This window comes from Hemicordylus capensis, chromosome 14 (genome assembly GCF_027244095.1).
Source record: "Hemicordylus capensis ecotype Gifberg chromosome 14, rHemCap1.1.pri, whole genome shotgun sequence".
Lineage (NCBI taxonomy): Eukaryota > Metazoa > Chordata > Lepidosauria > Squamata > Cordylidae > Hemicordylus > Hemicordylus capensis.
Genome location: NC_069670.1, coordinates 8,323,810 through 8,350,727, shown reverse-complemented (window position 1 = coordinate 8,350,727; position 26,918 = coordinate 8,323,810). Strand labels below are relative to the sequence as shown.

General features: G+C 60.4%; 1 protein-coding gene across 5 annotated transcripts in view; it reads right to left on the bottom strand.

The window, feature by feature from the left end:
• Nucleotides 1–26,918, bottom strand: part of MEF2D (myocyte enhancer factor 2D) — an 89,939-nt gene that overhangs the window by 17,401 nt on the left and 45,620 nt on the right. For 2 of the 5 annotated variants that reach the window (XM_053277870.1, XM_053277874.1), the window contains exons 3-5: nt 22,465–22,778; nt 7,926–8,129; nt 423–557 (exon numbers count right to left, since the gene is read on the bottom strand). In XM_053277870.1, the coding sequence (XP_053133845.1) occupies nt 423–557; nt 7,926–8,129; nt 22,465–22,518 (393 nt within the window). In that variant the 5' untranslated portion in view covers nt 22,519–22,778. Of the gene's footprint in view, nt 1–422; nt 558–640; nt 779–7,925; nt 8,130–22,464; nt 22,779–26,918 lie in introns of all 5 variants that reach the window. The other 3 variants (XM_053277869.1, XM_053277872.1, XM_053277873.1) reach the window with 2 other exon arrangements.

The window sequence follows — 26,918 nt, the reverse complement described above, 5'->3', positions numbered from 1 at the left end:
TGGTTTTCGTAAAATGAAAAGAAGAGCAGCAGCAGCAGCCGCCTGGGTCCGAGGGCCCCATGCCTCTGAGGACATGCCAAGTGCCTTTCCCCTCGGACGGGAAGCAGCTTCTGAAAGGCAGGGAGGGCAGGAGAGAGTGCCTCTGGGCCCGTGCAGAGGGCATCCCCAGAAGGGCGTCCTCGTTTGCCCTTGAGCCAATGATCGTCCGGTCCCCAGAAAGGAAACCACCTCAAAGCGCCTGAGGCCATTTCCCGCCCTGCCTCGGGGGTCAGCGTGGAGATGCAGCTCGACCCCTTCCCTTTGCAGGGGAGCATGAATCCGTGTGTTCACCCATCCATCGAGAGAGGTTGGCGACTCCAGCCGGGGGGCCGGGCGGGGCGGGGCGGGGCGGGGAGGAGGGCAGGCCAGCCGCGGCTACTCACGCTCAGCCTGTACGTCTGCATCATTTTATCAAACTCCTCATCAATCTTTTTATACTTCTCCTCCGTCTGAGGCGTCAACGTAAACACGTCGTCCCCATCCGGGCTCTCACACTCTCTATGCTTCTTGTTCAGCGCCTGTGGCGTGGCCGGGGAGGAGGAGGAGGAGAGAGAAGAAGAAGAGAGGGTGAGGGAGGCTGGGCCCAGGGGCGGCGACTTACGCCGTAGCGCTTGAAGAGGATGTCCAGGTCCTCGCTGGCTTTGCGGTATTTGTCTTCCATCAGCGGACTCTGGTCGATGGAGTCGTCGCCGTCCGGCTCGGGGCTGTCGCAGCCGTTAAACCCTTTCTTTCTCAAGGTCTGCAAGGACAATCGGGGGAGGGTCAGGCCCCAAGCGCAAGCTGGCATCGGCCGGGGGGGCCCCGGGGCAGCCTGGTTCCCTGCCCCCCCAGCCCCCCCGGGGGAGGGATGTTCGCACCGTGCAGGCGACCCCAGGGAGGGAGGGAGGCTGCCGCAGCGCCCCACTCTGGTCCCGTTCAGATGACACGGCAACCTGTGGCTGGCCCAAAGGGCCACCAAAGCGGCCAAAGGGCCACCAGGCCAGCCACAGAGGAGAGCCCCTCCTCCCTCCTGGCCTGCTTCCATTTCGACTTCTGGCCACCAGCCAAGGGTGCCACCCTCCGCCAGACCCCTCCTCCACTCCCACTCCCACCCCCCCTTCTGGGAAGCCTCTGGATGCCCCCCCCCCGTCCTGAGACCCAACAACTGCCCCTACGCCAGATACGAGAGCAGGAAACCTCCGCACATTCTCCCCCCCCCACGCGCCACCGCCCCCCCCGCCCATTTCTCCTGCCTCCTCCTGCAGTCTCCCTGGTGTCCACCTCTGAAAGGGGAGCCCCGCAGGGCAAGGGACCGGTCCCCTCCCTCTTGACACAGTACCATGCAGAGCCGGTCTTGGGCAGGAGAGCCAGTCCTGCGGGGGGCGGGAGGGACGGGCCCCGTTGCTAAGCAGGGTCCACCTCGGTATGCATTTGGATGGGAGACGCCGTGTGAGCCCTCTCTGCTGTAAGAGCTCCTCCTGAGGGAAGGGAGCCATCGCGGAGGGGCAGAGCGTCTGCCCGGCATGCCCAAGGCCCCAGGGTCCCTCCCCGTCAGCATCTCCAAGTAGGGCGGAGAAAGACGCCTGCCTGGGACCTGGGAGAGCTTCTCCCAGTCAGTCTGTGTAGACAAGCCTGAGCTAGAGGGACCAAGAGTCTCGGGAGGGAGGGAGGAGGGATCTCATTCCTCTTGGTCAGTTCAGCAGACCGTCAGTTCCGTTCCCTTAACCGGGGTCTAGCAGGGCAACATCTGAACGGAGCCTCCGGGATCCTGGCTCTAGGGGCAGCCTGGGCTCCGCTTCAGCACCAGACACGAGCTAAAACCGGGGAGGGCCATCTGGCTCTGGGGAGGGGGGGCTGCCCTCAGGCACGTGAGGAGGCCCTAGATTCCCCGAACCAGCCATGCACCCGTGAGTGGTGAAAGGGGCTCTGCAGGGCCACCTTCCGCTCTGAAGAAGAGGAGCCGCTACGCGTCTGGGGTGCGTGCTGGATGCGCGTCATTAAGGCACAACGCACACACACCCCACCCTGCAGATCCTGCGTCTCAGACGTCCCTGTGCCACGTGCAGCAGCCAACTTGAAGCTCGCCTTCCTCAGTCACACTTCATCATTGTGTTTGCAAAATACCAGAAGCAATTAGCCCACATGACGGGATCACCACTTGCCTGTCGCTTTCAGAAAGGCAAGGCGGCAGCCTTTCCTGGAAGTCTCGGCCCCTTTTCGTGCCAGCGAGAACCTGAAAGGGGCAGCAGGCGCCGAGGAAAAAGCACCGCTTCCCCTTCACGCCAAGGCCCCAGCAGCGCCTCCCACCCACCCGCTCTCTGTCCAGGGAGCAGCTGTGCCTCTGGATCAGGCCCATCGCCAGGAATTCTGGGGCCGGGCAGCCAGGGCAGGACGTCCATGCAGACCACCTCATCTGCAAAGAGCTATTAATAACAGGGATGGTCACGGCAGAAGGATCCGGCGCTTCTCTGTCACCCCAGCAGCTCCACGCTGGGAAGCAGAAGCGCGCTTCCTTCTGGGAAGAGTCGCCATCCCCACCAGGGCCCACTGGAAGAGAGGCTGGATCCTCCCTGCCAACGAAAGCCCAGCACTCAGGAACGGGCCTTGGGCTATTCCCAAGAAGGGGGCCGGCTCCACAGGGGAAGGGACGTGCCACGGACATGCATGGTTTAGAGAGAGTTTGAGGGAGGGTTTTTAAAGACTGTCTTCCACATGGGCAGATTTGATGGGGTCCCATTTCTGGGGAGAGAGCACGGCTTGAATAGCACGGATCCACACTGGGGGAAGTGGCGGTTTCCCCTTTAACTGAGGGTGGGTATTCTCAGTGGCTTCCATTTGCGGGGTGTCTCCCTTCGAAAGGTCAAGTCAATTCCAACTGCAGTTGTCTTTTGGTGGAATCCAGGAGGGGTTGACCCCGGCCCCCTCCCGCGCAGTCGGAGGCATCTTCCTAGATCTTTCTTCTTACCCAAGTCAAAATGCACGACTCGATAAATACGAGAGTGTTCTAAAGAGCATCCTCCCCCCATCACCACAAAACACACAGCTCTGCACAGCCAAACGTCACAAAATAAAAGCTCCTTGTCGGCCCAAAGCAGTCAGTCAACAGGACGCCCCTCCCAGGGGGAGCCGCCGTGACTTCACACGGCTCGGCACAGTTCAGGCGGGAGCCTGTCTGCTTGCCAGGGGCCGGGTGCGAACTCCCCGGAAGAGCAGCCCTTCCCCCAGATGCAGGCCACGGAGCAAAGGGCCGACCTGGACCCAGCTGCTCAGGACCAGCAGGCAGTCTGTGCTGGCAGGGGGTGCCTGGACAAAGCCCAGGGGGTGTGCAAAGGTCTGGGGGGGGGTGGAGTGCCGAGGAATGAGGACGTAGGGAGAGCCCTGCTGGCCCAGGCCCCAGGGGGCCCAGCCAGACCAGCCTCCTGCTTCGCACACTGGCCCCCCACCAGATGCCGCCTCTGGGGAGCCCCCCCCCCCCGGCTGCTGCTGTGGCTACCCTGCAACTGGGATTCGGAGGCATCTGCCTGCCTCTGAGCCCGGAGGTAGCCAAGAGCCACCAGGTTAGTAGCCATGGCTAGGCCTGTGCTCCGTGCATTTCTCCAAGACGGCTTCAAGCTCACGAAGCAAGCCAGCTGCTGACGAGCCGAGTTGGCGTCTGAGGCATTATCATTACATCAGAGATAACCAAACGGCCGCTTTTTGTGCTCTCGCTCTCTCTCTCTCTCTCTCTCTGTGCCTTATTTATTTTTCTGAGTAAGCCGCTTGGAGCTCTTGGGCTGAAGAGCAGGATATAAAGATTCACAGTAGTAGTTGCAGTATTTGCACACCTATAAACGGGAGCTGGAGAAGAATCGGAGAGAGGCAGGGAGCCGGGGAATGGGGTGCCGTCGTGTTTGCAGGTGGACTCACCCCAAGACAGGAGGAAAAGCTCGGAGCCTCACACTGGAAAGGCCGGGGCTGGAAAGCTAACCCTCACCCCCCCCCGGGGGGCTTGGGGGCCTTGTTGACGAAAAGGGGACACACTCCTGTGCAGGCGATCCTGGCTGGGGGGTCCTGGGAGTTGTAGTCCAGCCACATCTGGGGGCCCACGTTTGAAACCCCCTGCCACAAACGAGGACGGTAAACAGGCAGGCGGGTGGTTTGGCCCTGAATAAGGCTGCTTCTTTGGAAGCCCCAAATGCCATCTCCGGCACATGGGAGTTCAAGGAGGTGTGCCGGGAAACACACTACAACTACAACCACCACCACCAATATTTATAGACTGCTTTTCAACAAACGTTTCCAAAGCGGTTTACATGAAGAAACAACAAACAAATCAGAGGGCTCCCTGTCCCCAAAGGGCTCACCATCTAAAAAGAAACACAAGAGAGACCCCAGCAGCAGCCACTGGAGGGATGCTGTGCAGGGGACGGAGAGGGCCAGTTGCTCTCCCCCAGCTCAGTAAAGAGAATCACCGCATTAAAAAGGTGCCTTTTTGTCCAGTTAGCAGGAAAGCCCCCCCCCAAGATGCTCTGGACCAGAGGGAAGCTTCACGTCCGCCCTGTCAAAGGTCAGCGGAACTACCTGCCACCACACTTGCTCCTGCACATCCCTCTCTCTAGCCTGATGCCTCTCTTTCCTCCCCTCCCTTGGTCATCTCCCATCCTCCTTGCACGTAGACTGTAGACTCCTCGGGACAGAGGCCTGCCTTCTTTGCTTCCGTGCCTTTGCAAAGCACCAGGGACCGAAGCCAAACAGCTGACAGAAACAAACCTCTCTCTGGGCCTGGAGAAGACCCAGCCATTTCTGGGTGAGCTGTGGGCCCCACGGAACAGGGTGCCACGCACCATCTGGGCTGCCAATGCCTCAGGCCTGGCTAACCCCACGCAGGGCCCAGGCAGGTCTCTGGGCAGCCGGTCTGGAGGTGGCGGCGGGGAGGGAGGGAGTCCAGGCTGGGCTGCTGCGAGCCCTCCCAACTGGCAGAGCCACTTCCCGCAGCAGATGCTCTGTGGCAGAAACACACCAAAGGACTCTGACGCCAGTGACCCAAGCAGAGCCCTGACCAAAGTGGGCGGGGGGGGCGGGCTCTCCAGCTGCTGCAGAACTACAACTCCCATCATCCCCAGTCACAATAAAGCGGGTGCCCAAGTGGCCTCCCCTGCCCCCCCCCCGCAGAGAGAGAAGGGCCTGATACAGAAGACGCCGAGCCTCCGGGGAAGGGCAGGGGAGGCGAGCAAAGCGGACCTTGATCCGGAGAGGTTTTTCTGCCGCGGGCTCAGGGGCAACCCCCAGATCTGCTGGGGAGCTCTCAACCGGCCCTCTCTGCTTGGGAGCCGCCCCATCGCCGGATGACAGACAGATCCTCCTGTGGAGGAGCCCAACTGCAGGCAGCAACCCTGAGGGGGACGGGGGGGGCAGCCTTCCCCAGCTTCCGGCTGCCTCCTGGCCGCACACCAAGGGGAGCGAAGAGTTAACCCGGCACCCCGGCGGGCGGCCAGCCATCTCCCGTGCTTGGAGGGCGCATCCATTTTTGATCAGCCTCCCATTTGCTGGGCACTCCGCGCAGAGAGAAAGCTTCCCATTGTCCGCGGATTCTCCTCCCGCTGCTGCCGCCAGCCCTACATCTTCGCGCGGGAAAATGGCACCCGAGCGCATCTCGGGGGAGCAGGGAGGCATCGCGGGCGTCCGTCTGCTGCTCAAGCCCGGCGACAGTCTCCGCTCCAGAGCGCGGTGCCCTGGCGGACGGGCACTCGGGCGGCGGGGAGAGCATGGGCAGAGTCAAGGGCAAAAGGTCACCGGTGCCAAGCCGGGCCAGAAAGGAGCCAGCGTATCCGAGGTGCGCTCGTGCCGTGCAGCAGCCGGAGGGGTGTGTGTGTGTGCCCTCAGAGGCAGATTCTTGGCTTTGCACGCACAAGGAGCCGGGTTCAACTCCTGGCATCTCCCCCTGGCATGAGTCTCCCTTTGCAGAGAACCGGGGGAAAGGCAGCTGTGGGTCAGAGGGGAGGGGGGCCCTGACCAGAGGAGCAGCAATCTCTCCAGGGCTCTCAAGCTGGCATCCCCAGATGCTGTTAAGACTACAACTCCCACCATCCTTGGGCCTCTGGCCACAGTGGCTGAGGCAGAGGTGAACTGCAGTCCACCCACACTTGAGAACCCCTGCTCTGCCTCACAGGGTTGTTGTGAGGATAAAAGAGGGAGCGGTGGGAGAACCACACACACACACACACACACACGGCCTCCCTGGAGAAAGGGTGGCCTAAAAATGTCACCTCAAAACATTTCTTTCCAAGGGCTCTAAAGGACTTTCCAGCCGCTTTCCCCCAAGTGGAGTCTAAAACAGTGTTGTGACCCGACGGATTTCTCGTCCCGATCATGCCCACTTTGAATTCACAAACAGTGAGGTTTAAAACCACGGAACTGGGTGCCGAGAGGATCCGCACACACACACACACACACACACACGCACACGCACACCCCCGGCCCCGCTCAGAAGAGCTTTCGCCTTCGCTGCCACGCTGTCTTGAGCAGATAAATTGAATGACTAAAGGTTCTGCGGGCCTTAATTCGGGCTGGCTTGTCATGTCAATAATTACCCAGCCAACCCGTTCATTTGTCTCCATCTTGCCAGGCATCAAAGGGGCTGCCCACACAGCTCACTGGAAGGTGACAAAGCGGCGGCTCCAGCCTCCTTCCGCGGAGCCTCCTCCCAGGAGACCGTGGCCCCTGTGGAGAGCCCCAGCGGGGCCCTTCCCTACCTGCAGTTTGGCTGCCAGGCCGAGGGAGGGGGGTCCGGGGGGGGCTGAGAACCAGCCAGCCTATGCCGTTCGCGGGGCGCTCACATCAGCCGCCGCCTCCTCCTCCTCCTCCTCAAGATCCCAAGGAAGGATTTCTGTTCCTGCGAGATCCCCCCTTGCTTGGCAGATAAGCCTGGTACGCCGGTTTACTAACCCTAACCCTAACGCCGGTTTACTTCTTGGGAGCAAGGCCCCCTTCTGTGCTCACCCGACTCCCTCCAAGGTAAGAATGGAGAGCTGGTCTTGTGGCAGCAAGCATGAATGGCCCCCTTTGCTAAGCAGGGCCCACCCTGGTCTGCATTTGAATGGGAGACTGCAGGGGCCTCTAGCTATTCCCCACCAGGGGTGGGGGCCACTCCGAGAAGAGCCCCTGCCTGCTTGCATGCAAAAGGTTCCCAGTCCCCTCCCTGGCAGCATCTCCACATGGGCTGGGAGAGAGACTCCCGCCTGCAACCTTGGAGAAGCCGCTTACCCAGACTGGCAGACAATACTGAGCGAGAGGGAACGATGCTCTGACTCAGTAGAAAGCAGCTTCCTAATGTACCAGAAGCTACTCTTGCAGGGTCACATGGATGTCCCAATCCGGATCCCTTTCACCACGTTCGTGTCTCACGTAGAGTCACACTGGTGAGCATCATGAACTGCAGAAGAATAACCACCACTGCTCACCTTGTGGTGGCATTTCCCTGTAAGACAACTGCGTTCTTAACCCCAAAGGGGGAAGCAACTCAGGCGTGACCTCGGACCCGCTGCCGTCGCTGCATTCCACCCAATCCAACCGGTTCAGCTGTCCCAAGGCAGCATGTTTTTCCCTGGTGGGAGAAGCAAGGGCTAACAAAATTCTCCCTTCCAGCATCATTTATCACTAGAAACTGGCTGAATTAGATGGCCGGATAATTCATTTCGATCTCATGGTTAACAGTATATAAAAGCTGCCTCGTTGGATCAGATCACCCAGCATCCCGTTGCCCAAGACCAGCAAGCCTTCCTGGGAAGCCCACGAGCAGGGAATGGAGGCAACAGCCCTCCCTTGTGGTTTGTCCCTAGCAGCACCTGGTAGACTCCCCCTGGAGTGGGAGGCTCCATTCAGCCACGGTCCAAGCCCTCCGCCGAGAGCTTGGGGGTCGCGTGCCTTACCTCGATGATGTCCGCGTTGGTCCGGCTTTCATGGGGTTCGTTGTACTCGGTGTATTTGAGGAGGACTTTGTCCATGTCGGTGCTGGCATACTGGAACAGCTTGTTCGAGTGGTTGAAAATGATCAGGGCGATCTCACAGTCGCAGAGGACGCTCAGCTCGTAGGCCTTCTTCATCAGCCCAAACTTCCTCTTGGTGAATGTCACCTGCAGGGAAGGAGCCAGAGAGCAAGGAGGGTCAGCCAGAGCAGAAGGAGACCTGAACGGCAGCACAACGGAGAGGGCGGGGAAGGGATTTGGCCACGCTGACCAAATCGCCCCCAAGCCCATTTCTCCCCGGATCTTGGGGCTCCGAAACACGGCCAGCGGGGAGGAGAGCTGGTCTTGCGGCGGCAAGCAGGGATGGCCCCCTTTGCTAAGCAGGGTCTGCCCTGGTTTGCCTTTAAATGGGGGGCTACATGTGGGCTCGATGGACCAAGGGGCGGGCTCAGGATTTATTGTGCTTGTTTATTTGATTGATTGATGATTTACATACTGCCTTTCCTGTGGTGGCTCCGGGTGGTAAACACACAATAAAAGAAGTAGTTTAAAGAAGAAGAAGAAACACCATTCAAACCAGATTAAAATCAAAATTAAAACTAGCTATCATTAAAGGCCAGGCTAAAAAGTTGGGTCTTTTAGAGCCCAGGAGGAGACAGCGCCCTGTGTCGCTCTGCCACCAAGAGGCGGAGTCGAATCCTGCCATCTGCGGCCCCAGCTCTTGCCAGCCTGGGCGGGATCACTCCCCATCGGCTCCGCTGGGCCCAGCCGTCAGCTATGCAGGGATGCTGTTCTGGGGACCGACGAGCAGCCCCCTGCCCCCGCCACGCTCTCCCACCAGCATCCTCCCCCCCTTCCAAGAGAGCTAAGACAGCCCATGAGAAGGAGGAGGGAGGGAGGGAGGGAGGGAGGCCCCCCCCGCACCCCGTGCAGAACAGATGGGAGCTCAGCTGGGGATGCGGGTGAAATCTATTTTCCCTTTGATTCCTCCATATGTAACTGGCGAGAGCAAGAGCGAGCCGGTGGGCTTCCAGAGCATCTGCCGCCAAAGGCCTCCAAGAGAGGAGACCACAAGCAGCAGCATGCAAATGGCCGGGGGGGGCGGGGGGGAGGAAGGGTCCTGCCCCGTCCCCCGTCCCAGAGTCCAACCCACCTCCCATGGGCAGGGCCAGCTGGGCCAGCGGAGCCCAGAGCAGACCCCCAGAAAGGTATGGGGGGTGCACGGAAATGGGGCCCCCCCCCGGCCGCAGCACACAGACTCGGCTGTCTCCGCACAGAGGGCCGAGGAGGAGGCTGGACCCTCCTCCCGCCCCACATGCAGGGAGAGGCCGGTTTTGCTGGGAAGCCTCCCAGGGCCAGCAGCGGTGCGCAGACCGAGCCCATTGGCCTTCCATGGCCGAGTGTCAGGAGCCAGCCGGGCCTCCTCGGGAGTAGGTGTCTTCTCAGCAGCCAGGAAAGGGCCAAGCCCCAGCTGCAGGAGATGACGGGCCCCCAGCTCTTATAAGCCTGCCAGGGCCAGGGGCGGCTCCTTCTTTACGGGGACAGCAGCTCCGTAGTGCTGCTCGGGGGAAACCCTTTGCTTGCCTCCAGCCAAGAGCCCAGCGGGGGGGCGGGGGGCAGGGGGGGCTGCCTCGCTGACCCACATGGATTGGCTGACTCTGCCTCCAGCATATGGTGGGCCCAGAGCACCCCCAAGCCAGGACACAGAGGGGAGCTGCTCTCGTGGCAGGGAGCATGAATTGCCCTCTTTGCTAAGCAGGATCTGCCCTGGTTTGCATCGGAATGGGAGACTTGATGTGTGAGCACGGGAAGAAATTCTCGTGCACTGGGCAGGGCCAGTTGCTCTCCCCCTGCAAGAAGCATCAGGCCTGGGACTCTTGCCTAGACATTGCAACTGCAACAGCCCAAGATGTCTTGGGCCGCAGAGTGTGGCCGTGTCAGTCAAAAGCAGCAAAGCTCAATGCTGACTCGATGGCTTCAATTACGGGCCGATGTTTTGCTACTCGGGGCTGAACGTTTACCATCCCAGCAAACGAACCGTAACAATTCTGCAAAAAAGCAGAGCTCTGGGATAATATTTACAGGCAACTCTGCAAAACAGACCAGCCCCCAACACTTCCTCCAGCATGCAAGCAGACGCATTCGCAGGGCGGAATCATCTCCCCAGACGCTGACACAGGGACATAGGAAGCTGCCACAGACTGAGTCAGACCCTCGGTCCGAATCTAGTTTTAATGTGGGTTCCCAATACTGGCACGATTGTGTGAACCCAGGCCATGGGGGTTTATCGCCCAAGAGGAATCTGCGATTCTTGCCTTGGCATGAGGTCTCATCATGCGGATCTCAGTAACTCACAGTAAACCGAGGTCCAAACAGTTGTGTGACTGAGGTCTCTCTATGGCAGTCTCTCTTGGTTTGGAAAATGGTAGCACTTTCCTAAACTGAGAAGGAGGTTGGACTGGAGGACCTCTGGGGACCCTTCTGACTCTCCCCCCTCCTTTATTTCAACTATACAAACAACTACATAATACATAATTACATAATCAACGAGAGAGAGAGAGAGAGAGAGAGAATAGGGGAGAATCTTAATTGTTTACTTATTATATAAATAAGACTAATATTAATACTTCGGGTGGGGAGGGGAACCTTCCAAAGACTTTGCATTAAACTGCAAACAGCTCATTAAAATGAAGAAAAGAAGAGATTAGCATGCTAGGGAGACAGATCTGACCTAGCCTCCTTCCGGAGACCTCCTGGATATACTTAAATTGCTTCCGAATGGTCCTGGGGGTTATTCTGTTTCTAGCATGGAGAACGTTTCCTGGAAAGGAGGAGATCTTGTGCACCTTCCAACATGCTGGGAGTGAGGGAGGCCCTGTGGGCGTTTTAGGAAACCTTAATGGAAGTACCTAAATGCTGGCATGGCTTGACCCTGAAGGGTGGGGAGAAAGGTGGACCTAAGCCTGAGGCTAAAAGCTGGAGGGCTGCACCTGGTTCTCCAACCGAGCCAGGGATCCAGCTGAAAGCAGAGGTCTGAGCAGAGGCAAAAGGCCCAACAGAGGCTGGAGACCTCACGCAGCTTTTAAGAAGGCAGGAGGGTTCAGCACCCTGGACAGCAACAGGGAGAGCAGGCTTGGCTGTTGCTCCAGCAAAGGTCTGGAGCTTCCTGAGAGTTCACACACAGGCTGACAGCTAGTTGAGGTGGCAGGCTAGACCATTTCCCATGAGTGGCGTGCTATGTCTTAAGGGACCCTTGCTTGATTTTGCTGGCACTGGCAGTGCTGGAGGGCTCCAAAGGGAGCAGAGCCAGGTTCTGAGGGGGTGCCAAATCTGCCCAAGCAGAGTGGGGGGGGGTCTCTAGAGTTTGACTCATGGGAGCGCCCCAATCAGTCTCTTCTCCTGAGGGTGCTCCCAGGGACATGAGAGACACTGTGGTCTGATTGACTGAGTGCTGTCCAGTCGGTGTCGACTCTGAGCGACCACATGGAGAGATTCTCTCCAGGAGGATCTGGCTTCAGCTTGGCCTTTTAGGTCTCTCCATGGCGCGTTCCTTGCTGCTGTCATCGAGCCCGTCCACCTGGCTGCTGGTCATGCTCTGCTTCTCTTTCCACACTGTGGTCTAACTGGCCCTTTATCCCAGGCTGCACTCCACTACCTTGACCCTGGTGAGGAGGCCCTCGTGCAGCAAAGATCTTCCTTTGCTGGCGAGAGAGCATGTGGCCCTGGCTTCAGCAAGGGTCCCTCCCTCCCTCCCTCCCTCCCAGGCAGCTCCTCCGTTCCCACCCCATTCGTGTCTTTTCTGGCATGCCCAGCTGAGCAGGTCTGTCTGTCTGTCATATTTCTGTACCACCTGATATAGAAGTCTCCAGGTGTCAGCGTTAAAACGTAATAGAAAAACCATATAAAACAGTTCAGATTCATAAAACAGAATACAGTCTCAATGAATAAAAGCACAATGAAACGGAGATTTCAATTAAAAGCCTGGGGTCACAGGTACATCTTCAGGATCTTCCCAAAAGCAAACCAGGAAGGAGATGCTCTTCTTATCGCTTAGGGGGCGAGTTCCCAAGCCCTGGGGCAGCCACAGAAAAGGCCCAGTCCCACCAAACGAGATGGTGGCAACTGTAACCGGACCTCTCCAGATGATCTCAGTAGGCGGCAGGGTTCACGGCAGAGACGGCGCTCTCTTAAGTACCCTGGACCCAAGCCGTTAAGGGCTTTATTGGCAATAACCAGCACTTTGCATTTCGTTTGGAAACATGTCGGCAGCCAGGGCAGTTCATTTCCAGCGGTGGCCAATCACAGGTTTCCGGGCTCAAAGACAACCGCCTCCCTTCTTGCTTGCTTCAGCAAATAAGGTGTTTGAAGGTAGGCTGTGGATCACTACCTCTGAGCCTGGAAGTCTCTCGTCAGCCATCCAAACCCAGCTGCCTCCGGCAGACCCCTTTTCCTCCTCCAGAGAGATGCCAAATCCCTTTCTAAAGCCATCTGAGCCAGCACCTTGTGGCAATGAATCCCACTGGCTAAGGATGTTCTGTGGGAAGAAGGGCTTTCTTGGGCGAGCCTTGCGTCTGCTGCCCACCCTCCCACGGGACGACCCACAGGCCAGTGGGGCAAGAGGGGAAACTGAAGTCTTCCCAAACAGTGTCCCCTCTCACAGGGATTCCCAGATGTTGTTGACTACAATTCCCAGAACCCCCAAGCAAAAGCCATTATGGCGGGGGATTCTGGGAGTTGTAGTCAACGACTTCTGGGAATCCCTGTGAGAGGGAACACCGTTCCCCAAGATCCCATCAATTCTGAAGGCACGCCTGTTTTCATGGGTTAAGTTTCAAAGGCCTGCTTTGGATCGTAAAAGGCGGCTTTAGCCTCTTCACTCCACGGGATGCTGCCGCTTCGCTGATGCATCCCGCCTCGGGATGCAAGCGGCAGGCGGGATAGAAATGCGGCAGGCAGGCAGGCAGGCAGGCAGAGCTGCCACTGGTCTCCAGCGGCTTTGGCAGAGGGGCGGTTCGGCTCCCATCAGGGGAGGCGCCCCCAATCCAGGGGATGAGCCGCTGGCTGAGCTGGCCTGTGTGCGTGGGGTCGGGGATGTACCCAGGCGTGTGGCCCAGGGACCCCCCCTCCCTCCCTCCCTCCCTCCCTCCTCCTCCACAGGGCAGCTCAGCCTCTCGCTCTCCCCCCCCCCCGACACACACAATACGCCCAAAGCGGTTAACAAGATTGGCCTCTAATCGCCTCACCCCTCGGGAGCGCAGAGATGGCGCACGACGCAGCTGTTCCCCGCCACGTGAGGTGGCTAAGCCGCCCGGACTTTGTCTTCTGGGCGCGCTGCCTGGGAACCGGCGGCCGTCACGTTGCCAGGGTCTCCGGCCTGCTCCCCACCCCCCCTCGCCACTGACTCAGAATCCAGGCAAGGGTCAGCCGCGCGCTCCAGCCTGCCGACAGACAGGCAAGGCCTGCGCAAGGCCACCGGCGGCTCCAGGGGCTTAAGCCGAGCGGCCTCTCCTGCCTGCCCGGCCGGCTGCCTGCCCTGCAGCAGCGGGATTCGATTCCGCTCCCAAGTGGCCAGAGAACGGGGGGGGGGCTTCTCGGCCTGAAGGGCACCCGCACAGGCGGCAGCTCTCACGGCAGGCCAGTTGTTCCCTGTCAACACAGCCCAGCTCTCCTCCCCGCCGCCCGCCCGCCTCCATCTCAGCTGCTGCCTTCGCCGGCTGCCAGGAGAGCCGGCCTGTTTCTGGCCCAGCGAGGATCAACTCCTGCCAAGCGGCTGCCAGCAAAGCAGAACACCACGCGGGGCGGGGGGGGGGGAGAAGACGCGCTCTCGCTCTCCTCACCCCCGTTTGTTGTTTTGGTTCGCATATCTTGGAGATTTGGTTCAACACAAAATATGGTCCCCTTCCTAAAAGCAGGCCATGCTGATTCACAGCAAGGCGGTCTGTTGAGCCAGGATTTGTCTCCAGCGGTGGCCAGAAGAAGCGGCCTCCAGGGAGGTCCAAAGGCAACGGCTTGCCCACTTGCTCCCAGTATTCAGGGGGTATACTCCTCCTGTACATGGAGGCTCAATGGAATGGCTAATACCCACAATATATACCTAACCTCCTCCTTCAGGGAGCCGGTGGAAAGCTCCGGAGGAACTGCTTTTGTTTATGCAGGAGAGGACCTCTGCACATGATCAGAGGCATGTGGTCCCAAAGAGCTTCTGTAGAAGACACCGTCAGCATAAAACAGACCCGCTTTACAACCATCTGGGAAATGGTGAGGGGGGGCGGGGTCCAGAGAGAAAATACGGTGCAAAGGAAATCTAAACTTGAGTCCCCACAAAAACTCAGAAAGAGGATCGGGCACGCCACGTGACTTGTGCATATGCACAGAGCGCTGAGAAGGAGCTTGGCATGGAGGGCTTGGTATGTTCAGCGTGGCGCAAAGTTCCGCTTTGGAAACTTCAATTGAAAAGCAGTATATAATTGCTCGTTGTGTTGTGTTGCAGCGGCTAGAGAAGGGCCTGAGTTCAAATCTCGGCTCTCAACGAGCTCAGGCTCGGCTTCTCTCCTCCTGTCTCCCAATCTACGCTACATCACAGGGAGGTTGTGAGCGGAAGGACAGTCCTGCTGGATCAGGCCCGAGGTTCCGCATCCGGTTGAGCATCCTGTGGGCAGTCCAGCCTCCTGTTTCCCACAGTGGCCCACCAGATGCTGCCTCTGGGGAGCCCACAGGCAAGAGCGGAGAGGGGCCGGCCCCCTCGTCTCCTGCTGTTGCTACTCCCCTGCCACTGGCACTCAGAAGCATCCTGCCTCTGAGGCTGGAGGTGGCCCACGGCCACCAGCCGAGTAGCCATCGACAGACCTGTCCTCCATGACTCTAAGCCCCCTTTTAAAGCCATCCAAGCTGGTGGCCATCACCACGTCCTGTGGCAGAGAATTTCCTCGATTAATTATGTGTTGTGTGAAAAAGGACTTCCTTTTGTCAGTCCTAAGTTTCTTGGCAGTTTGTTTCATGGGATGAGCCCTGGTCCTCGTGTGCGGAGAGAGGGTGGAAAATGCCTCTCTCTCCACCTTCTCCACACCATGCATGATCTTATAGACATCTATCATGTCTCCCCCCCGCCCCTATACTAAAAAGCCCCAGATGCTGCAGCCTGGCCTCCAGGCCCCTGGTCATCTGGGCTGCCCTCTTCGGCACCTTCTCCAGTTCTACAGCCTCTTCCTTAAGATACAGTGACCAGAACTGCAGGCAGCCCTCCAAATGTGGCCCCACCAGGGATTCCAGGGAATGGGGCTTTTTGTGCACCCAGTCGGCTCTTTCAAGGAGCTGCCCACCAGGACCCCAAGAGCTCCCTCCTGGTCAGTCACTGCCAGCTCAGACCCCATCCGTGTATAGGTGAAGTTGGGGGTGGGTTTTTTGGCCTCAGCCTGCATCACTTTAGGCTCATTAACAGCGAACCGCACTTGCCCTCTGGTCTCCCACCCCCCCAGTTGGGAGAGATCCTTTGGGAACTCCTCACAATCTCTTTTGGAGTTCACTCCCAGCCCCATCCCTTCGCTCCCCGCCCCCCACCGGCACAAGGTTTCTGGGCAAATACAAAGCATCCTGCAGGCTTCTCTGCAGGGGGGTGTGGCTCCCCTCCCTCCCTCCCTCCCTCCCTCCCTCCCTCATCCAATTTCGTTTCCTCAGCTGTCGGGAGCCAGGAGCCCTCGCCCTGGCCCAGCGCCCTGGCACCTGTTCCTTCCTCCAGCAAGCCAGCGACCCCTGCTCCCATTGGAGGGGGGAGGGCATCCGGGAGGCAGCCTCGGAAGTGCCCCCCCACGCCACGCCCAGCCTTCAGGGGCTCACGCCCGAGGGCCACACCCATGCCTCAGGAAAGCAGCCCCCCTCCCCAGATGCGTTGGCCTCCTGCCGCTGAAGACAGACGCCCCCCTTGGCTCTCCCGCTGGGGCTGAACACCACAACTCCCCTCAGCGGGGGGCGGGGGGGAGCTCAGCCGCAGCTGGAAAGCCAAGGGGGCCTGCCCGCCCGCCTGCCTGCGCTGGGGCAGCCCCCTAGAAGACCTCCCAGGAGCCTCCCCACTCGGGCATTCTACGCTGATGTGACCCCCAGGGTGTGCTGGGTTGCAGCTGAAGCAGAGGAGGAGCAGCCGCCGCCAAAGGACACCTCCTCCGGCCACAGAGGCAGAGGGAGCTGCCGTCTGCCGAGCCAGACCCTCGAGCGTGGGACTGTCTGCACCGATGGCCAAGCAGGCTGGCTCTCCGGCATCCCCAGTGAGGAGCACCTGGTGGGATTCAGCCGGGCGGGGTGTGTGTGTCACTCTCTGCACCTGTAGGGCCGCAGCCCGGCCCAAGACGGCCCCTGGCGGAGCGCAGCACACAGCCTTTCCCCCGCGGGGGGGGGGGGGGGGGGGCGGGCTGCTGGGATTTCGCGCGGGCCACTCCGCCCTCCTCGGGCGCATTAACCTTTTAAGTCTAAGAGGGTAATCAAATCTCCTCCTGCAGGCTGTAAGCCGGTGCCGGGGGGGGGGGGCGGCTCTTGGGCCTGGGGGAGGAACGACGGGCCGGCCCAGCTCGGCCCAGGCCAGGGAGGATTCCGGGCTCCTCTCTGACGCGTCAAAGGCCCAGCCGGCCCTTGACGGCAGCCCCGGCTGATCTGCTGTGGCAAATCCACCCTGCAAATCCCGGTAATGTCATTAGGGGCTATTACTGGCTTGCCCGTGGCTGCGGGTGGCCCAGTTCGGCCTTCACCCCATTCCCCCGACCTCCTGGGGTCACCCGGCGATGGGACCCACCCAGCCCACCCCAACTGGGAACTCTTTGGCCCTCGGGGAAGACGCCCCTGCAGCTGCCCTCTCGCGGGCATCGGCTCACCCCAGGGAGGGGGGATCTCGGAGAGGGCCGCGGGGAGCCCAGGCAGGGACTCCCCAGCAGGGACTCCCTGGGGGTGGCTCCAGCCGGAGGAGAGGCTGGGTCTCAGCAGCTGCCGGGCCAGGGCGACGTCCTGGGCACTCTCAGAGCCAGAGAGCAGCTGTCATCACGCTGCCAAGGCACAGGGTGGGGATCGGGGCCATTAGGCGCCCTCCCTGCATTCTGGGGGGAGGAGCTCCCTGCAGGCTCCGCCCAGGCGGGTGGGTGCAAGCTGGGAGACGGCGAGAGGAAGAGACCCCGGCTGCACATGCCGGCTGTGCGCGTGCAGAGGGCAGGAGGACGTCTGAAGAGCCTGGCTGGGTCAGGCCCAAGGAGGCCCAGCCCAGCCCAGCCCCCTGCTTCCCCCAGTGGCCCACCAGATGCCTCTGGGGAGCCCCAAGCAGGAGCTGAAGGCGTGCCGCCTCCCCTGCAACCCCTGCCTCTGTGCCTGGAGGTAGCCCACAGCCATCCAGACAAGCAGCCCGGAATAGCCCTGTCCTCCCTGAATCGGCCTAAGCCCCGCTTAAAGCCACCCAAGCTGGTGGCCATCACCACGTCCCGTGGCAGAGAGTTCCACAGGTTCATTAGGCACGCTGTGGAAAGTGCAGAATTCATCACAGCGGCCGGCTCCCCTCGCTCCACTGAAGGTGCACTTCTCAGGCGGAGGGATCACCTTCACCTTCTCGGCGCTTCAGCCTGTGCAGGCCAGACCACGGATGCTACCCAGAGGGGAAGACTCCTGCCTGGAACCCTGGAGGGCGGCTGCCAGCCAGTGTAGACAATCCCGAGCAAGGGTCTGCCTCAGCAGGCAGCGGCTTCCTATGTCCCACTAAAGCAGGGATTCTCAACGTGTGGGTCCCCAGATGTAATTGGACTTCAACTCCCATAATTCCCAACCAAAGGCCACTGGGGCTGGGGATTATGGGAGTTGAAGTCCAATAACATCTGGGGACCCACACGTTGAGAATCCCTGCACTAAAGGCTCGCAGCCTGGGTTCAAAGCACGGAAAAGCCCCCCCCCCCATGACTATGCTCAATGCAAACCAACAGCCTCTCGGCAGATGCAGATGGAAAACTGGACCTGGCCTTGGACCTGGCCTCTGGCACAAGACGCCTCTTTTTCCTTTCCCTGAAGGGTTTTAGAACCTGGCCTCCATCAAAGCTCCCGAGAACTCGCTGGGCTGCCAAGTATTTTCCATTCCGTTTTACAACTCCTAATAACCATGGAAAGAGAGACATTAAAACGTGTCCTTGGCACCTGGCTGAGGCCTTCCCCTGTTGCAAAACACCGCAACACACACACACACCCCATTGGAGTCCCCCCCCCCATTTTCTTCATCATGGTTAATGGGCCGTTTCCTGCTAGACTTGCCAAGAAACCCTGCTCTGAACAACTGGGAACCTTCTGGCTGTTCTTTCCGACTCCGGGATGGAGCCAGACCATCTCCCCACTGGACTCCGTGCCCTGCCGTTTGTCCCACACAGGGCCAAGGGGGGCCGGCTTGGGACACGGAGCGCGGAAGAAGCGGCTAAAGCCACCCCCCACCCCCAGCCATTACAAAGCAGAGCCAGCGGGGTGGGGGCGGGAGCAGGGGCTGCTCTTACTGAGACTCCACCATTCCCTTTACAAAGAATGGGAGGAGAGGTCTCTGCCCCAAGGGGCTTACACTCTCCTGCCACAAGGGAGACAGCCGAGGAATGGAGCTGGGGGCGGAGAGGGAGCCAGAGAAGGGCTAAGAGAGGGAGCTCCGGGCGGAGGAGGCGAGCAGGGGCCCGAGGGCCAAGCCTCACCAGAAGGGGCCAAGGCAGCCATGCTCCCTCGGCCTCCTCCTGCAACGTGGAGGGGAGCAACCTTGACAAGCGGGTGCAAGGATCGTGGGAAGAAGACGCCTAGCAAGTGGCTCCGGCAGTCTAGAGAGCCACGGAACGGCTCTTGCTGTGATCAGGACTGCGAATGGATCCAATCAGTTCAATGGGCACGTGAACAGAACCTGCTCTCTTGGCCTTTCCGACACACACAAGCGCCCCAGTAGGGACCACCTCGGGAGAGGCATTCCCGCTGGTGCAAGAGGATGCTTCTTCCAAGAAGAGGCCTGCCAGCCCTGGATGTGTGAGGGCTTAACATTAACAGCAAATACCAGTGTCTGCCCAATTAAGCAGAGCCACTTGCCCCCAAACCAGCCCAAGGATTCCCAGTCCACCCAGCCCCTCCTTCCACTGGCTAAAGGCCATGGCCAAACGTATTGTGGGAGGGGGAAAGTGCAGCTGGCGAAAAGGGAAAGCCACACTCCTTGGGGCTGCTGTGTGCAACCCCAGGAAATCTGCCCCATTCTATGCGGGGAGGGGGGTGTCTCTGCCTTGCCGTCTTCTCTCCCGACATGGTCGTCTGACCAGGAGGATTCCTAGAATTCATCGCAAGCGTGGGCAGGTGGCGGCAGAGTTCAGCGTCTGCTCCCGCCTCTCTCTCTCTCTCCCCTTTGGGGGGACGGTTAAAACACTGCAAAGAGGGGAGCAGCAGGCCCAGGGCTGCAGTGAGGAGCTCCCGGTTTGGGGCTGCGCTGAGGCCCAGGTGTGCTCTTGGAACCACCACGCACAAAGCAGCCTGATCCCTCTGCAGCCTGAGCGACTTTCTCCTCGGAGGGTTTTCTCAAGATGCAAAACCCGGGCGCCCACCAAATCTCTCCAAGCAGTCCTAAGCACAAGAGCAGCCAAGGTGCCCCCCCCCACCCTCGCAGAGCCTTCCAAAGTGCTTTATCGATGTGCACAGGAATGTTGGGGTCACGTGGTGGGGGGGGGGAGAGCAAAAAAGCTGAAGGTTCCTCTGTGCCGGAAAAAGGAGGGGGCTGTACCTCTCCTCCCAACCCCTTCCACATCAAAGACTGGCGTTTGTCTTTGCTCAAAGGCACAGAGGAAGCTGCCATCTACTGAGTCAGACCCTTGGTCCATCTTGCTCAGTATTGTCTACACGGACTGGCAGCGGCTTCTCCAAGGTTGCAAGCAGGAGTTTCTCTCAGCTCTATCTTGGAGATGCTGCCCGGGAGGGAACTGGGAACCTCGATGCTCTTCCCAGAGCAGCTCCATCCCCTGAGGGGAATCTCTTCCAGAGCTCACACATGCAGTCTCCCATCTGAATGCAAACCAGGATGGACCCTGCTTAGCCAAGGGGGACCATCCAGGCTGGCTACCACCAGGCCAGCTCTCCTCTCTTCAGTGAACGCAGCCTCTGCTTCTGGCTCTCTCCCTCCTCTTCCCTCCTCCAAATTTTGCCCGCCTGGGTTTGGACTTGTTTTGCCCAGGTAGAAGTTGGCGTTGTAATTCCTCCTAATGGGATTCGCAGCCCTCTCAGGTGTTGGTGGAAGCAACCTCCTCCTCCGTCTGCAGCGAGAGGCTGTTGCCAAGAGAACAGACCTGCTGGTAGCTGGGAAGCCGAACTAGGCCATCTGTCACGATGGGTTAATTTTAAGACCTCACAACCTTGAGGGTGGCTCCCTGAAGGGTAGGAAAGTATTTGCCGCAGCAAAATCGCTGCCGACCAGAACGGTGCCTTTGCTAGCAACAGAACGGCAGGGTCCCAGCGCTAAAATCGTGGGCTGGGGACATACTGGCAGCGGGGCGGGGGCGTGGAGTGGCGGGGGGAGACACCCAGTGAGATTTTGGGAGAAGCCTGTAAGGCTGAGCTTCCCCTCCGGGCGTGTGGATGCCTCTGCATGGATGGGTAGGCCCTGCAGGCATCTGTGCCCCCCACTTGCAGACTTCTCCAGAAGGCCAGAACAAGGCTGCAGCTCCCCAGAAAACAGGGGCTGCCCCCAATAACCGTGGCCCTTGGGAACACAAGGAGGGGCTGGACACGACATGACACCGACTGGCAGCAACCCTCCCCCCAGAGAAGCTGCCGGGGATGGGGCCGGGGACCTTTGCCTGCCAAGGGACGTGGCCTCCCATCCAAATGCAAACCAAGGTGGACCTTACTGAGCAAAGGGGGCCCTTCCTGCTTGCGCCCACCACCACCACCACCCTCCTCCGGGCCCTCCCTCCTCCGCCTCCGGGAAAGGCCTGCACGGAACGGCCCGCTCCGTCTCTCTGCGGGGCGCGTGCCCAAGAGCCAGCCCGGAAGGAGCAAGGCAGGCAGAACAAGCCCGGCAGGCGTCACGGTGCCCTCCGGGGACACCAAGCCTGGAAAGCGGGAGACGAGCTTTTCCAGTGATCCCGAGTAAGACGGCCAGGAGAGGGGGGGGGAGCTGCCTCTGGGCCAGGAGTGCGGAGGCATGTTCAGAGGGCAGCTGGAGAGATTTCACGGGGCTGCTGCTGCTGCTGCCGCTGCTGGGGGCTCTTTCTGGCCAGGGACGGCGGAGCAAAGAAACCAACCGTTGCAGGGAACTTTCCCCGGGGAGCGGCAGCCTCCGCCGGCAAGAGGGCGGCCACAGGGCTCTGCAGGCAGCTGGCATGACGGGAGGCACCCCGGGGAGCGAGCGAGGGCAGCGCCACTGGCCCAGCCGAGCCCCTCCAGCTCTTGACGGGCGACAACGCCCTGCCCGGAACTGCAGCAGGGGGTGATGGGAGTGGTAGTCCGTCAGCAGCTGGAGAGCCTCTGGCTGCCCCTGCGTGAGGGGTTTCTGGCTGCCTCCCGGGCCGTGACCCCCGCCCACAAGGGAGAGGCCAGCCCCCACCGCCGCCGCCTGACGTCCCAGCGGCCCGTCCTCCGGACCCTTTCCCCTCGGGTTCCGCTCAACCTGCCTTCAAACCGGGCCCTTCCAGGCCCACCACGTGGGGTCCTGACACAGCCGCAAGAGGCCGGCCCCTGATGCTCAGCCCAGCCCGGAGAGGCACGAGGCATTCCGTCCGGGGCCACCCTCAGCCCAAAGCCAAGGGAGACGTGCCCTCTTTCTTCCGGAGGGGCGGCTGTGCCCAGATGGCCCCCGCCAGGATCCAGGGAGCGCTTGTGTCGCCAGATCCAGACCACCCCGTCCAGGGAGGCCCGAGTCTGCGGATCCCCCTGGCAGCTGCGGGGGGCAGACGGGTCCCTGCAGAACAGGAGGGCTCTGACCTCCTGGGCCGGGGACGGCCAGGGCACCTCCTCAGCACCTCCAGAAGCAAAATTGCAGGGTAAGGGACCAGCACTGGTGACGGGGGGGGCGGGACGCACGGGTGTCACTCTGCAGGGCTGGAGAGTTTTCGCATGCTGATCAGACCCCATCCCTGGCGCCACAAGGCTCCGCCCCAGCTCCCTAGGCCCACCTCCAACCGGCCAGGCCCCTCCCCTTGTCTCCAAGGCTCCGCCCCTCAAGGTCCCAGCGAGGAGGCAACCCTAGGCAGGAGGGCCATCGGGCAGAGAGCAGCAAGCCAGCCCGAAGCTGCCTGCAGGCACTGCCCGGAGACCTCCGCAGTCAGGCCGGAGGGTCTGACTCGGCTTCGGCTTCCAGGCCGGATTACAAAGCACAACTTCCCAGGCCAGGGAAGAGCCGTGACTCCATTTCGCAGCTAGGAAGGCTGAGACTCAAACCAAATGCAAGGGGGAGGGCTGCAGAGGCAGCGGATGACCCTGCTGGGGTTTGGGCTGCGGGGAGGAGAGAGACACGGCCACCCCCTCCCCTGCCCGCCCTGAAACTGACCTGCCGATTCCTCTCGTCGGTGATTCTCTGGATCTGGATCTTCTTCCTCCCCATCTTCTCCGGAGATCCTCACCGTCTGGGGTGGCTGAATTTTTAAAATTTTCCAAACTTGGTGGGGGAAAGCACCTGGTTTCTCAAAGCGTGGTCATCAAAAGACTTCTTTTTAGAAACAATCCCCCCGCCACAAAAAATAGAAAATTGCTCCCCCCAAAAGACCCAGAAATGGGGGTTGTCTTCTTCAGTTCATGGTATTCCACTCATCTGCGTAACTCCAGATGCGTCGGGTGGTTGCAGTGAAATGAAAAAAGAAACACCTGCGAGAAAAGAGGGTGGGGGGGGAGAGAGAGAGAGAGAGAGAGAAATATGAAAATGGTTTGCAAGCAACACCGTCCTTCTCGGGAGCATCCAGGCCTTTCACTTGCCATGGCTTCAAAGAGTGGATTCCAGGTCACGGTTTGCAGAGGGGTCATTCACACGTGCTCAGAGGACCTGGGTCCCCAGATGTCCTCGGAATGGCACAGCTCCCCCAGCCACAGCGGCCAAAGGCCGGTGCTTGAGGCCTCCGGGGCTAAGCTGCTTCTCCCAATGCTGCTTCACAAATGCAATGAGTGCCTCCCCCAGCGCCTGTTTCCTGAGTTGGTGAAAACGTCCAGGGACCGATAGGGGTTGTTGCTAATGGGGCAAGCAGCAAAACACCTGATTGGATTGGACTGACTGAGATCTATGTAAACGGCTTTGTGGACTTTGGTAGAAAAGCGGTGTCGAAATATTTGTCAGCATCATGAATCTCTCTTTCATGATGCTGACAAATATTTCAGATCAGAGATCTGGGCCACGGATCCATCACCTCTGCTCTAGCTTGGCCTTCTCGCTTGACCTCCTGAGACATCAACCTGCATCTGGCCTGTTCCACGGGTCGAAACACTCACTCCAAAGGACAGAAGGGACCTGCCTCGCTTAGCCACGTCCCAAGGCGGCGCATCTCCTCTCTGCAGGAAAGTTCTCTCTCTGCAGCGTACAGTCATGAAGATGCCACCACGTCCTGCTGCCGTGGCCCACAATACCGGAGAGTCATTCTTCTCCTTCAAAACAAAAAAGCCGGTGGGGTCCTTACAGCACCGGTTCCCCCTCTGCATCAGCCTTGTTATGCCCGCTTAGCCACCATGGCTCCCTTCCATGGGGTCCTGGGAAATGTCGTTTCCCAGGATCCCTGCCCTGGGTGTCTCTGGGCAAGGCGACCTCCAGGGCCCCTTCCAGCCCTTCAGTCCTGTGATCCCAGCATCACGAGGACGCTGAAGATTCCTGGCCAGAGACCTTGGTTCCTTTCCAGAGAACGACAGTCCATGGAAGGGAGGGAAGAGAGATGAACAGAAGAGTCTGTGGTGGAGATAGGCTTACAGGGCCCACACGGCTTCCTGCCCTGCCCCAGACATGCATGCTGTCTGCACCTCTCTCTCCTGACGGCGCTGCCCGCAGGCTGACCACTCATCAGGCAGAGCTGTGCGGTTAACCCGAAGAGGGGTCAGAGGGGTCACAAGAGCAGCATGGCTCTCGTTAAGACGAGCGTCATGCCGTGGCTGATTTTTAAAAAAATCCTATTCCACTTTCACAAGGGCACAAGGAAGGGTACAAACAGACCCAGGGAAGCCCCGGAGAAGCATTTCCAAAGAATTAGCCAGGCAGCAGAAGGTGAAGCATCTCTTCTGCCCAGCAGTAAAACCAGGAGGCCCAAGCGCCTCCCCCAGGAAAGGGCACCTTCCACCGCGCACCCCCTTCTGCCTGGGCACAGAGACCTCCCGACAGCAGAGGCCAGAAACAGGAAGCCCGGCTGGTGCACCTGGCCGCCGGCAGGAGGACAAAAGAGCCGGAACCGGCCGCTGACTCATTTTCCCTCCCTGCAACTCTTGGAGCAAAGCAGAGTCTTTTTTGCTTTGGGCTTTTAAAGCGAAAGAAGGAACCAGACGAGGGTCCGGCGAGGGAGGGAGGGAGGGAGGGGGCCGGAGCGCCATGGGGCCAGAGGATCGGCTGGCAGGCCGGAGGTCCTCCTGGGTGCCACCCCGGGCAGCTGGGCCAGGAAGCATCTCGGCTCTGCCTCCTCCACAGCCACCCAGGAAGCCCACCACCGAAAGGCCCCCAACAGCAGGCTGGCCCCTCTGCCCCGCTCCCTCTGCCCTTGGAGTGGGTGCCAGTGCTGCGCTCTCCTTCCCAGGACCCCAGCCTCCCCCCCACCCTGGCCGGCGGGACCGCGCCTTTCCCGGGTGCAGCAGCGGCAGCAGCAGCAGCAAGCAAGAGGAGGGAAGAGAGAGGCGCCCCCATGCAGATGGAGGAGTCGGTCTCCATAGCAACCATCGCCATGCAACCATCCTTTGGGTTCCTCTTCCCCCCCCACCGCCCCCTCCCCTCCTTTCCCTCTCAGCTCAGTGGGTAGAGGAAGGGTGGATTTGGGGTGGGGAGGGGGGGAAATGTTAGGATTTCCCCCATCTCAAGCAGAGGAGGAGGAGGACCCCCACCAGGCCCCAAGTCCTCGGGGAGGCCAGGACAGCCTCTGAGAGGGAGCGGCCAGAATTGCACCATGCCAGGCAAGCAGGCCGCTGGCCACACCGCAGCCAAAGCCAGTCCACTTCCCTTGCAAAGGCTATCTCAAGTCACTAGTCCTTAAGGCGGAAGAGATGGGCTTGCAGGTCTATGTGCAATACCCGGCAAGATGTTAGAGGGGGACCTCTGTGAGACGTCCAGGGAGGGGAGCCTCGGCCTCCCATCAGACAAAGGGGGAATTCCGCAGCAGAAGATTCGCTACAGCATTGCTACAGGCTCCAGTTTGCTCCAGCGCAGAATCTTTACAGCCCATTTTGTTGGTTGGTTTCAATCACAACCGAGGAAGCGCCCACAAAACAACATCCGTGACCAGGTTTTCTGGGGCCAGAGCGTCTCACCACCCCTCCTCCTCCTCCTCCAGGCGACGGGGGGTCAAACGGCCAGGCAGAGAAAGACCCCCTTCCGCGACCCTGGGGAGCTGCTGCCAGTCCGTGCAGACCTGAGCTAGAGGGACCAGTGGCCCGCCGGGCTCAGCCGGTGGCCACTTCCGCTGTCTAGGCCCACTCCTTGGGCTGCCGGGAGCCAGCGTGGCCCAGTGCTGAGAGCAGCGGCAAGCCACCTTCGCTCCGCAGATGTTGCTGAACGACAACTCCCATCACCCCCAGCTGCAACGGAGCTGACGGGAGCTGTAGCCAAAGAGGCCTACCTCCGGCTTAGAGAGTTGGGCTTGGACTGGAGGGGGGGCCTGGGTTCAAAGCCCCGCTCAGCCTTGGCCCAATCACACTCTCTCTCAGCCCAGCCCACCTCGCAGGGCTGTTTTGGCCCTGACAAAGGGTCACCCCAGCCATGGACACCACCCTGAGCCCCTTGCCAACCCGGGCATGCACGTAATCCAGACAGGCGGGCCTCTGAAAACAGCGGCTGCACCAAAAGCTGCAAGTCAAGTCCCCATCTTGGGTCCCCGGATGTTGCTGGACTATAACCACCATCAGCCCCCTCTTCAGACGTTGGGGCAGGGGGTGATGGGAGCCGTAGTCAGCAACCCCTGAAGTCCCACGGTTGGGAGCCCCGGCCCCGTCATAACGACTAACAGCCGGCTCTTGGTCAGCGCCCCTCCCTGGGGAAGCCGCCTCTGCCCTCCCACCACTCAACAGGCAGGTAAGGACTGGAGCCCGGAAGCAGCGGCCGCTTCCTGGCTTTCCCGGCCCAGAGACTCGGGGCCAAACCAGTCAAGACGACGCCGGCTGCGGGGAAAGCCTCTCCAGCCAGCCGGCCCGGTGAGTAAGCTCTTCCCGGGAGAAGCATTCCCAGGCCCCGGAGGGTGAGTGCCAGAGCTTGCGACCAATTCCGAAAAGCCAGCCACCGGGCAGGTCCCGCCTGCCCCCAGCCAAGGAAGGAAGCACCTGGCTGGCAGAAGGCAACGGCCTCCTCCAGTGCTCCAAAAAAGGGAGCGGGATGAGGCGGCGAGGAGGCGCTCCCCAGCAATTAGCAGGCAAGTCAATGACAGACAAGCAGGTGCTCGTTAGCGCTGCTGCGCCTTGTAATCCATACCCGACTCCCAATACATTGCCTCAAATTGAAGAGGGGGAGAAGGGGGGCGGAGAGCTTTGCCAAAGCAGGAGAGGGGGGAGAAAGGAAGGCGCCCGGGTAAGCCGAGGGGTCTCCCCGGTGGGCCCCCAGCAGATATCCTGCACTGGGACTCCCAGAACGGCCGCAGCTGGGGAGGATGGAAGCCCGGGGGGGGGCAGGGTGCGGAGGAGAGGGAAATGCCCCCACAGCCCCACACCTGGCGACCCTTCAGCCCCCCAGAGCACAACTCCAAGGCAAGCGAGGAAGCTGCCTCCCACTGAGCCCGGCCCTTCCTCCCTGGAGCTCAGGACTGCCTACCCCGCTTGGCAGCAGCTTCTCCAGGGAGCCTC